This window comes from Chiloscyllium plagiosum, chromosome 20 (genome assembly GCF_004010195.1).
Source record: "Chiloscyllium plagiosum isolate BGI_BamShark_2017 chromosome 20, ASM401019v2, whole genome shotgun sequence".
In the NCBI taxonomy this organism is placed as follows: Eukaryota; Metazoa; Chordata; class Chondrichthyes; order Orectolobiformes; family Hemiscylliidae; genus Chiloscyllium; species Chiloscyllium plagiosum.
In genome coordinates, this window is record NC_057729.1 from 12,815,074 (window position 1) to 12,826,669 (window position 11,596).

The 11,596-nt window shown below is 38.9% G+C and overlaps 1 protein-coding gene across 1 annotated transcript in view; it reads right to left on the minus strand.

Annotated features, from left to right (window-relative positions):
• The window catches only part of LOC122560030 (protein-glutamine gamma-glutamyltransferase 2-like), a 34,604-nt gene extending 26,404 nt beyond the window's left edge, over nucleotides 1-8,200 (minus strand). Inside the window, exons 1-2 of the mRNA XM_043710196.1 lie at nucleotides 8,079-8,200; nucleotides 2,497-2,691 (exon numbers count right to left, since the gene is read on the minus strand). Of these exons, the coding sequence (XP_043566131.1) occupies nucleotides 2,497-2,691; nucleotides 8,079-8,088 (205 nt within the window). The 5' untranslated portion in view covers nucleotides 8,089-8,200. The remainder of the gene's footprint in view (nucleotides 1-2,496; nucleotides 2,692-8,078) is intronic.
• Between the last annotated feature and the right edge of the window lie 3,396 nt (nucleotides 8,201-11,596).

An 11,596-nucleotide genomic window follows, 5' to 3' on the forward strand; every position in this document is an offset into this window, starting at 1 on the left:
ACTTATCTCTCCACGCTTCAGGCTCCCTGCCTGTATTCCTGATGAAGGGCTTTTGCCCGAAACGTCGATTTTACTGCGCCTCGGATGCTGCCTGAACTGCTGTGCTCTTCCAGCATCACTAATCCAGAATCTGGTTTCCAGCATCTGCAGTCATTGTTTTTACCTAAATAAAAATTATTGTTTAACTACTGCATGCCAATGGTGGCTAAAGCTGTTTTATTTGAAAGCATTTGTACATATGCAGGTGAAAAAAACTTGTGTGAGTATGAACTTAACAAATCATTCAGTAATTAAGAAAGTAAAGCACTCCCATCCTTATGTCTTACCAACAGAAGGTTAAAGTTTAAACATGCTTTCATCTTCTCGACATGAGCACAAAAATTCACGTGTCCAATACTGTAAAGTCTGGAATTAAGTACTGATTTATTAATTAGAAATGAAATTCACTATATTTGGCTCTTCAATTCTCCACATCTGATTTGTACTGAATATGTTGTTAAAAACTGCTCTAAAGTAATATTGTTTATACCTTGAATCTCCCTCAGGTGGCAGTCTCACACCATATTTATTCATGCTTTTCATTAAATAAGTCTGGATCCTCACAGATACTTTCTGCACCCACCATCAATAAGTTTTAAATATTTAGATAGTGCAGATATAGATCCTCCCATTTGAAATTCAAGCAAAGGGGCTCTGTATATATGTGTTCGCATATAAATGAATTCTTTGCCGGGAACAAAGAATAAGGTTTCAGCCAGAGAGGGTCTGTCAAATTGAGACCCAAATTGCAGCTACATGTCTCAAAATTCTAATGCTCTGTAAGTACACCTTACTGAGGAAAGTGAGAGACTTTGTCTCTCAGCACTGACATGACATCAATACACAAAACAAGCCATGGCATGACACAACCATGCTTGAATGACATTCGTTAAAGAAAGGATCAAGGTGCAAGGGCGGAGGAATAAAGGGGCTCTGGGAGGTAAATCCAGAGCATCCTTCATCAGGTGAAGTCTTGTCACTTCACCTAACGAAAAGCAGTGCTCCGAAAGCTGTGACTTCAAGTAAACATTTTGGGCTATAACTTGATGTCATGTGACTTCTGACCTAAGACAACCTTTACTGATCTGATATGCTCTTAACTCAATCTTGCTGTCTGTCCCCATTACCTTGATTCCTATGTCAATCAAAAACTTATTAAGTTCAATTGTGAACATAATCAATAAGCCAGCATCTACTGCTCTCTGCAGAAGAGAATTCCAAAGACTGATGACCCTCCTGGAGAAATAATCTCTTCTCATTTATATTTTGAATGAGCAATCTCTTGTTTTGAAAATCTTAGTTCTGGATTCCCTATGACGCATACATCCTGTCAAGCCACCTCGGAATTTGATTTGTTTCAGTATAATCAGCTCTCATTGTTCTAAATTCAAATCAAATGATCTGCTCGTAAGAAACCACCTTCATCCTAGGAGTCAGCATTGAATGGATTGCCTCAGGAAAATCCTTCTTCAAGAAAGAAAATTGAAACTGCACATAGTACTGTAGGTGTGTTCTCAAACAGCCTACAATGTTGGAACAAGACTTCCCACTTCTATATACCATCCTTCTTACTATAAAGGCAAACTTTCCATTTACCTTCTGAATTACTTGCTGTATCTGCATAAGTTGTTTTTCAATTGATATACAAGGACACTTAGATCCCACTTCACTGCAACATTCTGTGGACTCGTTCCATTTAAATAATATTCTGCTTTTTTATTCCTGCCAAAATAGGGAATGTCACACCTTCTCATATTATATACCATCTGTCAGATCTTTAACCATTCACCTAGCCTATCTGTATCCTTTTACAAATGCTTTATATCCTCTTCCCAACATTTTCATGACCTGTCTTCTTATAGTTAGCAAATGCAACACTGTTTGCACTTTCATACAGTAGATTAGAGATAGTTGAAGCCTCACTACCGATCCCAGCAGCTGTCCACAGTTTGCGAATCTTCTAATCATGTTCATCTATCACCCTAACATTGTTTGTTCTTATCATGTGTAGAACTTTATTTCTGTGGCATCTGATAATTAAGTAGAACCTGAAATGGTTAGCAGCAGGTTTTTGAATGAGTTTAAGCTGCCCAGGCTGTTTAGAAGAACATTGGAGTGATTGAGGCTGCAAATGATGAAATCATAAATAAGGGTTTCAGCAGCAGTGATCTGAAGTCTGGACAGAGGCTAAAGGAGGAAGGCTTTGTGGTGATGCAGGAGTTCACTGTGCTACCCAGGGTCAAATAAGATGCCAAAGTTACTATCAATTTGAAATGTGTATTGTCCAGGAAGAGGCATTCGCTCAGTGTCAAAGACAGTTTGTTGCAGAATGTGTGATAAAAGCAGTTTTGACTGGGCAACAATAGGAGAACTCAAACCTTATCCTTTTCATATATATATATATATTATGATTAAGCATTCATTAGCAGTGTTTTTTTTTAATTCCTGGCTACTTACCCATGTCAAAGACCATTTGCAACTTGTTGTTTTCCAGATTGAATCCATCCGTGAACTTCACCTTAATGTTGAAGCTTTGGCCCCTTCTGACAATCAGTCGCGTTTTGCTAATCTGGTCAGTCCTGTGCTCCTTGTTATTCTTCTCAAATTGAAAGTCAACTTCGCACTTGTCACTAATTGGTTCACAATCCTCAGCTGAAATAAAAAAGGAAATTTAGAGTTTTTGTACTATTAGTGTCAAAGACAGCAGTTGCACACGTTTGCTGAGCTCCCCTTCATGGTGACCTCATTATTTACAGAATAGCCACTTGAGACTGAGGAGGAAAAATAAAGTTCAATAAAAAAGCATCTTAAATTATTAATTTTATGTTAAGTGCATTTCTGTTTAATTAAATGTAATTGACACAATGAGTTTTTGGCATAATGCAAAAAATTTCATGGTGGCATCTGTGGGCCATCAGGGAGACTTTGGGAGAATTCTAAGCTGTGTAGTAAGTCCATGAATGTTTTTTTCCATTAACAGAATGATAATATCAAGCCAAGAAGATATTTTGCCGACCACACATAGGAGTAATATGGTAAGTATTCCAGTGCCAGTGAGTATACAGGCCTTACATCCCAATGACTGGCAGATGGTGTAAAACAATAGGTCCCATTGACCATTTGCGGCTGTCAAAATGTAACTTGCCTGTGCTTGCAATTTTCAGTAAAGTATGTCTACCATTAAATGTGATTTGGCAGTTGGAAATCGTTAACTAAATAATCCGGATGGTGCTAAGAGCTAGACTAGAAACTGATCGAAGATTATTAGCTGGGCTCACAAGGTGATTCATTTGCATGTGTTAAAAGTTACATGTATCTATTCTTAAATCCTGTTTTATGAAACCAAAAAGGAATGTGTACATACTTTGCACCATTTTCAAAAGAGATCATGGAGACAGCCAAACTTTGTCACATCTGATGCCAATGCCCTGTACAATCCGAATCTAGCTGCCTGATCTGAGGATTAAGATTGACAGTTAACTGTTCTCATTATATTTCCACTCAGTGATGGCCCACCAAATCAGTATCTTCTTCTCATGCTGTATAATATGGTGTTTCTTTTTGTTTCAAAGCTGTTTCTTGCATCCCAGTTCTGTTGAGTGCAAGATGAAAAGCTCAGCTTAGAATTCTAAACGCATTTCTGGCTGCCTCATCATAAGACGGATGTAGGAGCACTGGACAGGGTGCAGGGAAGATTTGCAAGAATGATAACAGAAATGCATGGATATGTACATCAGGATGGGTCAGCATCCCTTGAAAAAACAAGGTTGAATTGCGATCCAATCGAGGTCTTTAAAATAATGGCCTGAATTTTGCACTGTCTTAGGATGTAGCGTCTTAGTGTGGTAGGGTTGGGGATAGTGTAAGCAGTTGTAAAATTGGGCAGTGGTACCATACACTAGAAGGAAAACCAATAAAAGTTGTGAATGACAAATTCTGGTCCAAATCATCTTGTCTCCCTCAAAATGGAGATATAATAAGAAGATTGTACTACATTTTCTTTACTAGCTTTTCTTTCTGCCCATCCTCACAGTGGTTTTGACAGATGAAGAACCAGGTGGCCTGCTTATCCATGGGCCAATTAAGGTCCTTAGGTGCATGCTTAATGGCCATTTAATGACCATCTTCCTGCTACCTCTGCGATTGTTTGTATCATGGGGGAAGTGTGTGTTAAATAATCAGAAACCAAGTTAAACCATATGGTGGGGTAAGGATGGGTGTGCCTCCTTTTCAATCCCCTCAGCCCAATGGAGGCATCCTACAAGTTATTATCCCTTTCTCTTTCTTCCCCCTTTCATTTACCACATGCATATACAGGGCTAACTATCCTGTCCCAGTAAGATTCTGGACCCAGCTTGTTCCTGGATCCATGGCTCTTCTCATTGAAGGGACGGCCCATATTCCCAGCTATGCCTATTATCCTGGGACCACTGTGGGATCAAAAGAGATGCTGACTAGTTGGTTGCCAATATTAAACGACTGTGGTGTGATTACGCCAAGCAGGTCTAGGCTTCTTTAATTAAAAAAACTTTCTTCCAGCAGTGACTCCACCTCAGCATAAATTCAGCCTTGTGAAATGTTTCAATGGAGTGGAAACAGAATGGCACAGTGTTAGTGACCTTCCTTTGGCTCAGAGGACTGGGTCCCATGTCCTCCTAAAGTGTGTTGTAAAATTGAGTGGGTTTGTGGTTCAATGGAAGTGCATCTGATTACACGTCAGAAGGTTGTGTGATAAAATCACAGCAATCTCATCACTGTGGGGTCCTTACATCTGCCCAGGTTCAAATCCCACTTTACCTGGTGGTGTGTCCTAAAATCTTGGTTAAAAATAATTTATAGAATGGTATAGAGTAACATTTCCCATGGTGGGGAGAGACATAACCATAGGCGAAAGTGAGGACTGCAGATGCTGGAGATTAGAGTCAAGATTAGAGTGGTGCTGGAAAAGCACAGCAGAACAGGCAGCATCCGAGGAGCAGGAAAATCAATGTTTTGGGCAGGAGCCCTCCATCAGGAATGAGGCAGTGAGAAGGAATAGATGGTTTAAGTAGTAGAGTTAGGTTGGTTAAAAAAAAGAGTGGAGAATAAAGTGTAGCCTAAACACTGGCATGGAGTTTTGAGCTGCATGGCTTGTCTCTGTGCTGTTTATCCTCTGTGACTCTATGTAACTCTCAAGCTTACTACAACTATTCAGGTTAAATTAACTTCTACAGTGTCTTCTACATTTGAGACATTCTATTTTACATTTTCCATCCAGTTTTCACTTCTCCCTTCCTGAAGATGCAAACAAGAGTGCAATTTGATCTGAAAGGGTGTTTTCTTCTTAAAGTTTACCCATGAATTTTCTTGATAAACTGTGATCGTGCATCACAGTTAAGAATTTTTCCACAGATCTTCTACACCCCCAGGACATCTGAGCAAATCTAGACATTCCAATGCAGGTCACTGGATGGCACTACGTATAGAGAACTTCTGATTTATTTCCTGTTTCGCCGCTCAATAGCACCAAAGTCAGTTGCAGTCTCTTCACCACTTCCCTGGCTAAGATCAACAGATTCAGCCTGAGATCAATCCTGCAAGCTTCCTTTATTTCAGTACAAAACACTTTATGGTAGGCTTAACGCAACCTGATTTAATCAACTCTTGATAAAAGACATAAGTTAATAACAGTACTATTGCAATTGAATACATTATTTGTCCATACTTAATCACACTGTAAACAATTTGAGTATTTCAACTTGCTTCATTGGCTGTGAAGTGTTTTGGAATGTGCTGATATTGAGGAAGGCACAATAAAAAGACAAGATGTTTGTCATAAGTAATGACTTTGGAGCAATAACTCGTATTGGAATGGGTTATTGGTGGAACTTTTTTCTCTTGGTGAGTAGCTTGGATAAGGTAACATGCTAAATGTATTTATGCTTTGAATATCACCCTTTGCTGCACTATAAAAGTTAATAAAACTCCATAAAATGGATATGTTTACGACAAATAGGAGTTGTTGACACAGTGACTGATGGAGAGTAAGATGGTATAGAGATTTCTTTACATTGATGTGTGTCTTTGAAGTGTGACATCAGCTATGGAGCAAAGTGTACAGTTGGGAATTCCCTTCATATCTAAGTACTCAGGGTTGGAGCAAGTGAATTGGTGTCCCACTCCTTCAGCAGTGTGATATTTAAATCTATGGTGACATATTCATGTGCTTATTGATATAAATCAGAAGTTTCCAAATATATTCAGTTCAAATTTGATATTCCTTAAAATGCAGATCAGTTCAGTTTCTTCCAAAATAGTAGATGAAACATTTAGATTACTCACTATATCTTTAATAACAGATTAGGCTTATAATGTACAATCCATACCAAACATTGTCTGATACACACTGCCTGAGAGGTTTCCACCTTAGGCTGTGTCCTTTCCCGATTCAACATTTGCAATAGACACCCTAGACTTTATGGCCTCCTGGATGTTCTTGCACTGTTCTAACAGACCACACTTAGTTACAAACAATGATATGCTATGGAATACCTGCAAGCTTTTGTTGAAGCATAAATGATTTTCAACTGAGCTCATGGTTCTCCAACCACAGGTAAAGTTTACCCCAATGTGTATTTCTGGGGAGCTGCTCACACAGCAGAATCTTATGTCATAGAGCTGCTCAGAATAAACCTTGGCAATAAAGCTACATCTCTTTCCAGATCTTCTTTGCAAAGGAACATTTCAGAAAGAGGTGGACAATGGTTTCTTTCCCATTACAGAGGTCTGAGGGCAACATGCAGTAATGCTGAGCCCTGAGGTGCTTATAAGAGTGTGTCCTACCCACTACCATCTTGCTTGCATGACAGGCTTCTTCATGAACCACCCAATCACTAGCTCTTTCTTCCCTCAGTGTCTCAAAGATGTTACATGCACACCTATGGATGTGATCAAGACTTCTATCTGGATAATGGTTTCACAAGCATTAGGTGATGCAACACCTTCCTTTGGATTGGAGTGTTCTGTGGTAAACTGGCAACAATTGGAACAGATACAAATCCTCCTTCCTTCCCCCATAACCCTTAACAGTGGCCTTGATGATCTTGTAGCTCAAGGGGAGTGGTGGGGGTAATTTTTAACAGGAGTCACAATGGCACTGTTGAGTATAAGCTCTTGCTCAGCAGGACATTTGCCCCCAAGGGGATTCCAGAGGATTTCCCAACGATGGCCTCGGAATGTTTTGGTTGATATGTGATCCATTGAGCCTTCCTAAAAGGGAGGCAGGTGTTTTGTCAGTTTTCCAGCTGGCACAACAGATCGTAGATGACAGGAAAAAGATGCCAGTTCATGATTTTTGCACACCAAGAGTCTATTCAACTGCACAGGAAGGTTGCCAACATGCTGCGGACTTCATTGGCAACATTGAGCTTCCCTTTATTTAGACATTTCTACAAAATATTTCACATGTGCTTCAACGCAAAAGCAGTAGCCCAAAGGCTGACTGAACAGACCGAGGCCAAGTAATATAAAAGCCTCCCCTACAGAACAGTGTCCTAGACCACCTGATTCACACTTCCTAGGTGAGTGCAATTCTATTGTGTAAAGGGTTTAAACAGTGCTGTCCAAGGCTGGGTCTGCTGAATACCATTAAGAAGTGATACACTTTCCCACTCTCTGCCAAAAGTAAGTAGACTTAGTTTTGCATTCTGCTGTAGTTACCTGCTACGCATTTAAAATTTCACATCAGGTATTTCAGGATATAAGAATGTGCATTTAAAAAAAAGCATCAGAATACATTATCCACATTCAATCTCTCGGCTTCCGACTGAATTCTAAAAGATACCAAAGAAAGAGGGAAAGAAATTCCTATATCAGACAGGGAGAATACAATCAGAAGCTAACAATTGTGTATACCTTTCTCAAAGCACTACTCTTCTACTAAGCCACAAAATACTTCATCTACAGACATTAAAGCAAAACCATTTACAAAGAATAAGCAAAAAGAGACCAAAGCAAAGTCAGTGGAAGTGATTCTTCAAGATTTAGAACTTTGAACTTACATGTCGACATGTTGTTTATGATGTTGCTTTCAACTAAATGATTTTTCAAAAAAACCCACTTCCTTGGTGAGCTATATGATCAGCAGACAGCGTCTGCTTACCGATCCAAAGCATATGTTTACGGCAACAGTCTGTGTCTATTTGTAGCCTCAGTAACAAATTGCCACACCTCTGTGGGACTTGTCATGATTAAAAAGGGCATGGCACTGTTCAAAAATTCAAAATCATAATTTGCTTGATTGCCATACAATGATGTAAATTTCTTCAAGGGCGATCCATTGCACAATATTTCAATGAGAAATAAGGGAATTAGAATTAGAATATCACTACAGATCCACTACTCCTTTCCTCTTTAACAAGAAATGTACAGTGTTTTTTACCTAGAGGGACTGCTTTTTTATAAAGTAGGCATGTCATTCATGATATGATTTTTTTGCCTTTAAATTTCTTGACAAATTAAATAACCAGTCCCAACTATTACAGCATTATTCTCACCTAAATAGGATTAGCTACATGGGCTTCTGACTGGTATTTCCAGATCTTAGCATTTAGTTTGTCTACCTTCCTGAAGACTAGAAAGGGAAGAAAAAGATGTATTTTCATCAACTCAAGACATCTCAAAGCATCTTACCGCAAATAAAATTCTTTTGATGTGCAATCAGAGTTACCTTGTAGAAAACATGGAAATTTATTTTAATAGAACAAGTCAGGTATCCTTTATTCACACATACAAGAACCAAAAAGACCTGAAAACCGAAAGTCTTTTTGAAAGTGTATCCGAACGGACCCAAACAGATTATAGACATGATCACTCCAACGCCTTTAAAAAAAAACGTTTTTTGACCCGACTGGGCCAAAAGGTGAAGATTATTTCCAAAGGCCTTGGTTGAACAAAGTCTTTTTCCAAAGGACCTGAATGGATCCAAACAGACCCAATGGACCTATATCCAAAAATCAGAAATATCCATGTGTGAAAGTCAATTTGGCCTGATGTTTTTAGACTAACTATTCCCACAACTATTTATTTCTCACTGCGTAACATGCTTTTAAATGATCACGGGAAGCAATGCGATATTGTATGATTTTACTCTCTTTTGTGAGCTGGTGGCAAGATGAAGCCATTGTAAGTAGTCTCTGTGAATATTCTTTAGCAGAAAAATGAAATGAAGAATGTTAAATGGCGGTAGCAAGTGAAGGAAAAATATGGAAAGTCTCTGCAATTACTGAAAAGTTTTGAGGAATGGCAGATCCAAATCAAGCAGAAGCATGACTCAGTGGATGCTGAAGTTTGACAAGGAATGACACTACATCTTTCAAAATTGAGCACTGAACGTGTTAATACATGATTTTATGCAATAGGTGATTGGACAAATGATAACCTAGTCAGCCAAAGGATTGATGAGGAGCAAGTTATGTACAAGGAAATCATTAATGCACTTGATGCCAATTTTTATCTGTGAAAAAATATCATCCCAAGTGGGTTAAATGTAAGAAGCATAACCAGTGACAAGTGCAATATATTAATATTTTTATCAATGATTTGTACAAACTTACAAAGAACTGAGTATTACAGTTTCAAAGTGTAACTAACCAAGGACAGATATGTTGTTGGCACTTCAGATGAAGCATTGTCTGATAATTTACAGCTGAGGAATCACTGTTAACATTAACATAGATAATTGAATCGAACATCAAGCTGATGTCAGGCAGTTAAATTGATCAGAGTTGCAAGCTGATAGGGTGAACCATACTTCAAAAATATCTGACTCAATTTGGTATGTTACCTTTAAACACAGGGAGGTGGCTATGCAACTATATGGGAGAGAGGAAGAGTGGGCTCCAAGTATCCCAGCTAACTGTTACTGATGTGCCAGGATATGGCACAGGAATGAAGATTGTCCTGACAATGAGATAGCTAATTCCAGGTAGAGATGAATTTATTATGCACTGACGCTTGTAAAGTGCAGTTAAAAATAATTTTTGACCAGTTAGACTTGCCGCTTAATTACAGCTCCCAGTATTAATCCCTTGAGTTTTAGTGTGATACTAAAAGTAAAATCACAATGTGCAACCAGATAATAGGACTGTTCCTTTACTGGAGGTAATTTAACCTGAGGATACCACAACTTAGGCAACAGGAAAAATCAAGAATGACAGTCTGTCATGGCTACTTCAACCACTCCAGGAATTGAACCAATACTTTTGGTAACATGCTATGTTGTAAACCAGCTGACCAGCCAATTGAGCTAACCAACTGCTGTATTCCTTTAGTGGAGAAAGCACATAGAAGTGCAGTGGTAGAGTTCCTACCACTAGCCCTGCAGACTCAGATTCAAGTCCCACCTACTCCAGAGTTATGTTTGAACAAATAGATGCTTTTAAAAAAGGAAATCACATGCATAGTATGAGTGGTGTGAATCCCTGATTTTTCAACCAAAAAAAGCCAAATCTATTCCAGCATCACCAACATGCTGAAACCAGCAAAGAAATTTGTAGCTTTTGTCTTCCTTTCTTTGCTCTTTGAATTAAATTGAATGAAATGAAAATCTGGAATTCTACCAGCAACACAGCTCACATTCTGTATTGGTGTGATTGCACTGTGTTGATTTAATAATTGGGAAATCATTGTGGGAGTGGACATGACATCATCCTTGTGAACTGAAATCTTTCATCAAGTTTTGTCCTTGTTTTAAGCAAATTAGAACCCCACATGCAATGTAAGCAAAATGAAAATTTTCCCTCCTCCGTTTTCACTCTAAATGATTGATGACTCAATTGAATGTCATTTTTTTTGTTTAGTTAGTGCTGACATTAGAAACAGATTTCAATATTGAATGATTCTTAGGAAATGTATAGGTGCAAGGTTTACATAAACTGATGTCAAATCATCCATCTGAATTCACACAGCAGTTTGATATCTTTTCCATGTCTAACCACGCATTGATTCATTCAGTGCCTAATGATTTCAGCAAAGCAATTGGAAAATAACAATGGGGAGGTGGGGTGTATCTGATAGGGTAGATAAAGAGAAACTATTGGTGGAACTTAACCAAGATTTTTGGAGTGGGCATTATGGTAGTGGGGCTGGGAGAATTGGACAGCAGTATCTACATCACATTCCCAGCATCAAGAAACCTATTCCCAATTAAGTTAAGGTAGAGTGGGTCTAATGTGGGAATACTGCATGCCAGCAATGAGACTGAGTACATTGATCAATTGACAAAAGATCCAAGTAATCCCAATTATCCCTCAACCCACTGCACTTTAATGGTTGCTCAGAAATTAAATGTGAGCTGTATGATGGCCCATCCCTCACAGAGGCTACCCAGAAAACCTTGCCTTTGATCGATTGGCCAAGTACCAGGAACAGGAAACACTGGAAGCTATCCCCTGCCCTTTTAACCAGCCATCTAGTTCCACCAGCCCTCAACCCATGATCCCCTATCCCACTTTATCTCATCACTGACGTAGAGTTATTTGCTGATTCAGGGCTTTTAGTGAGTGTACTGCCACCGCTC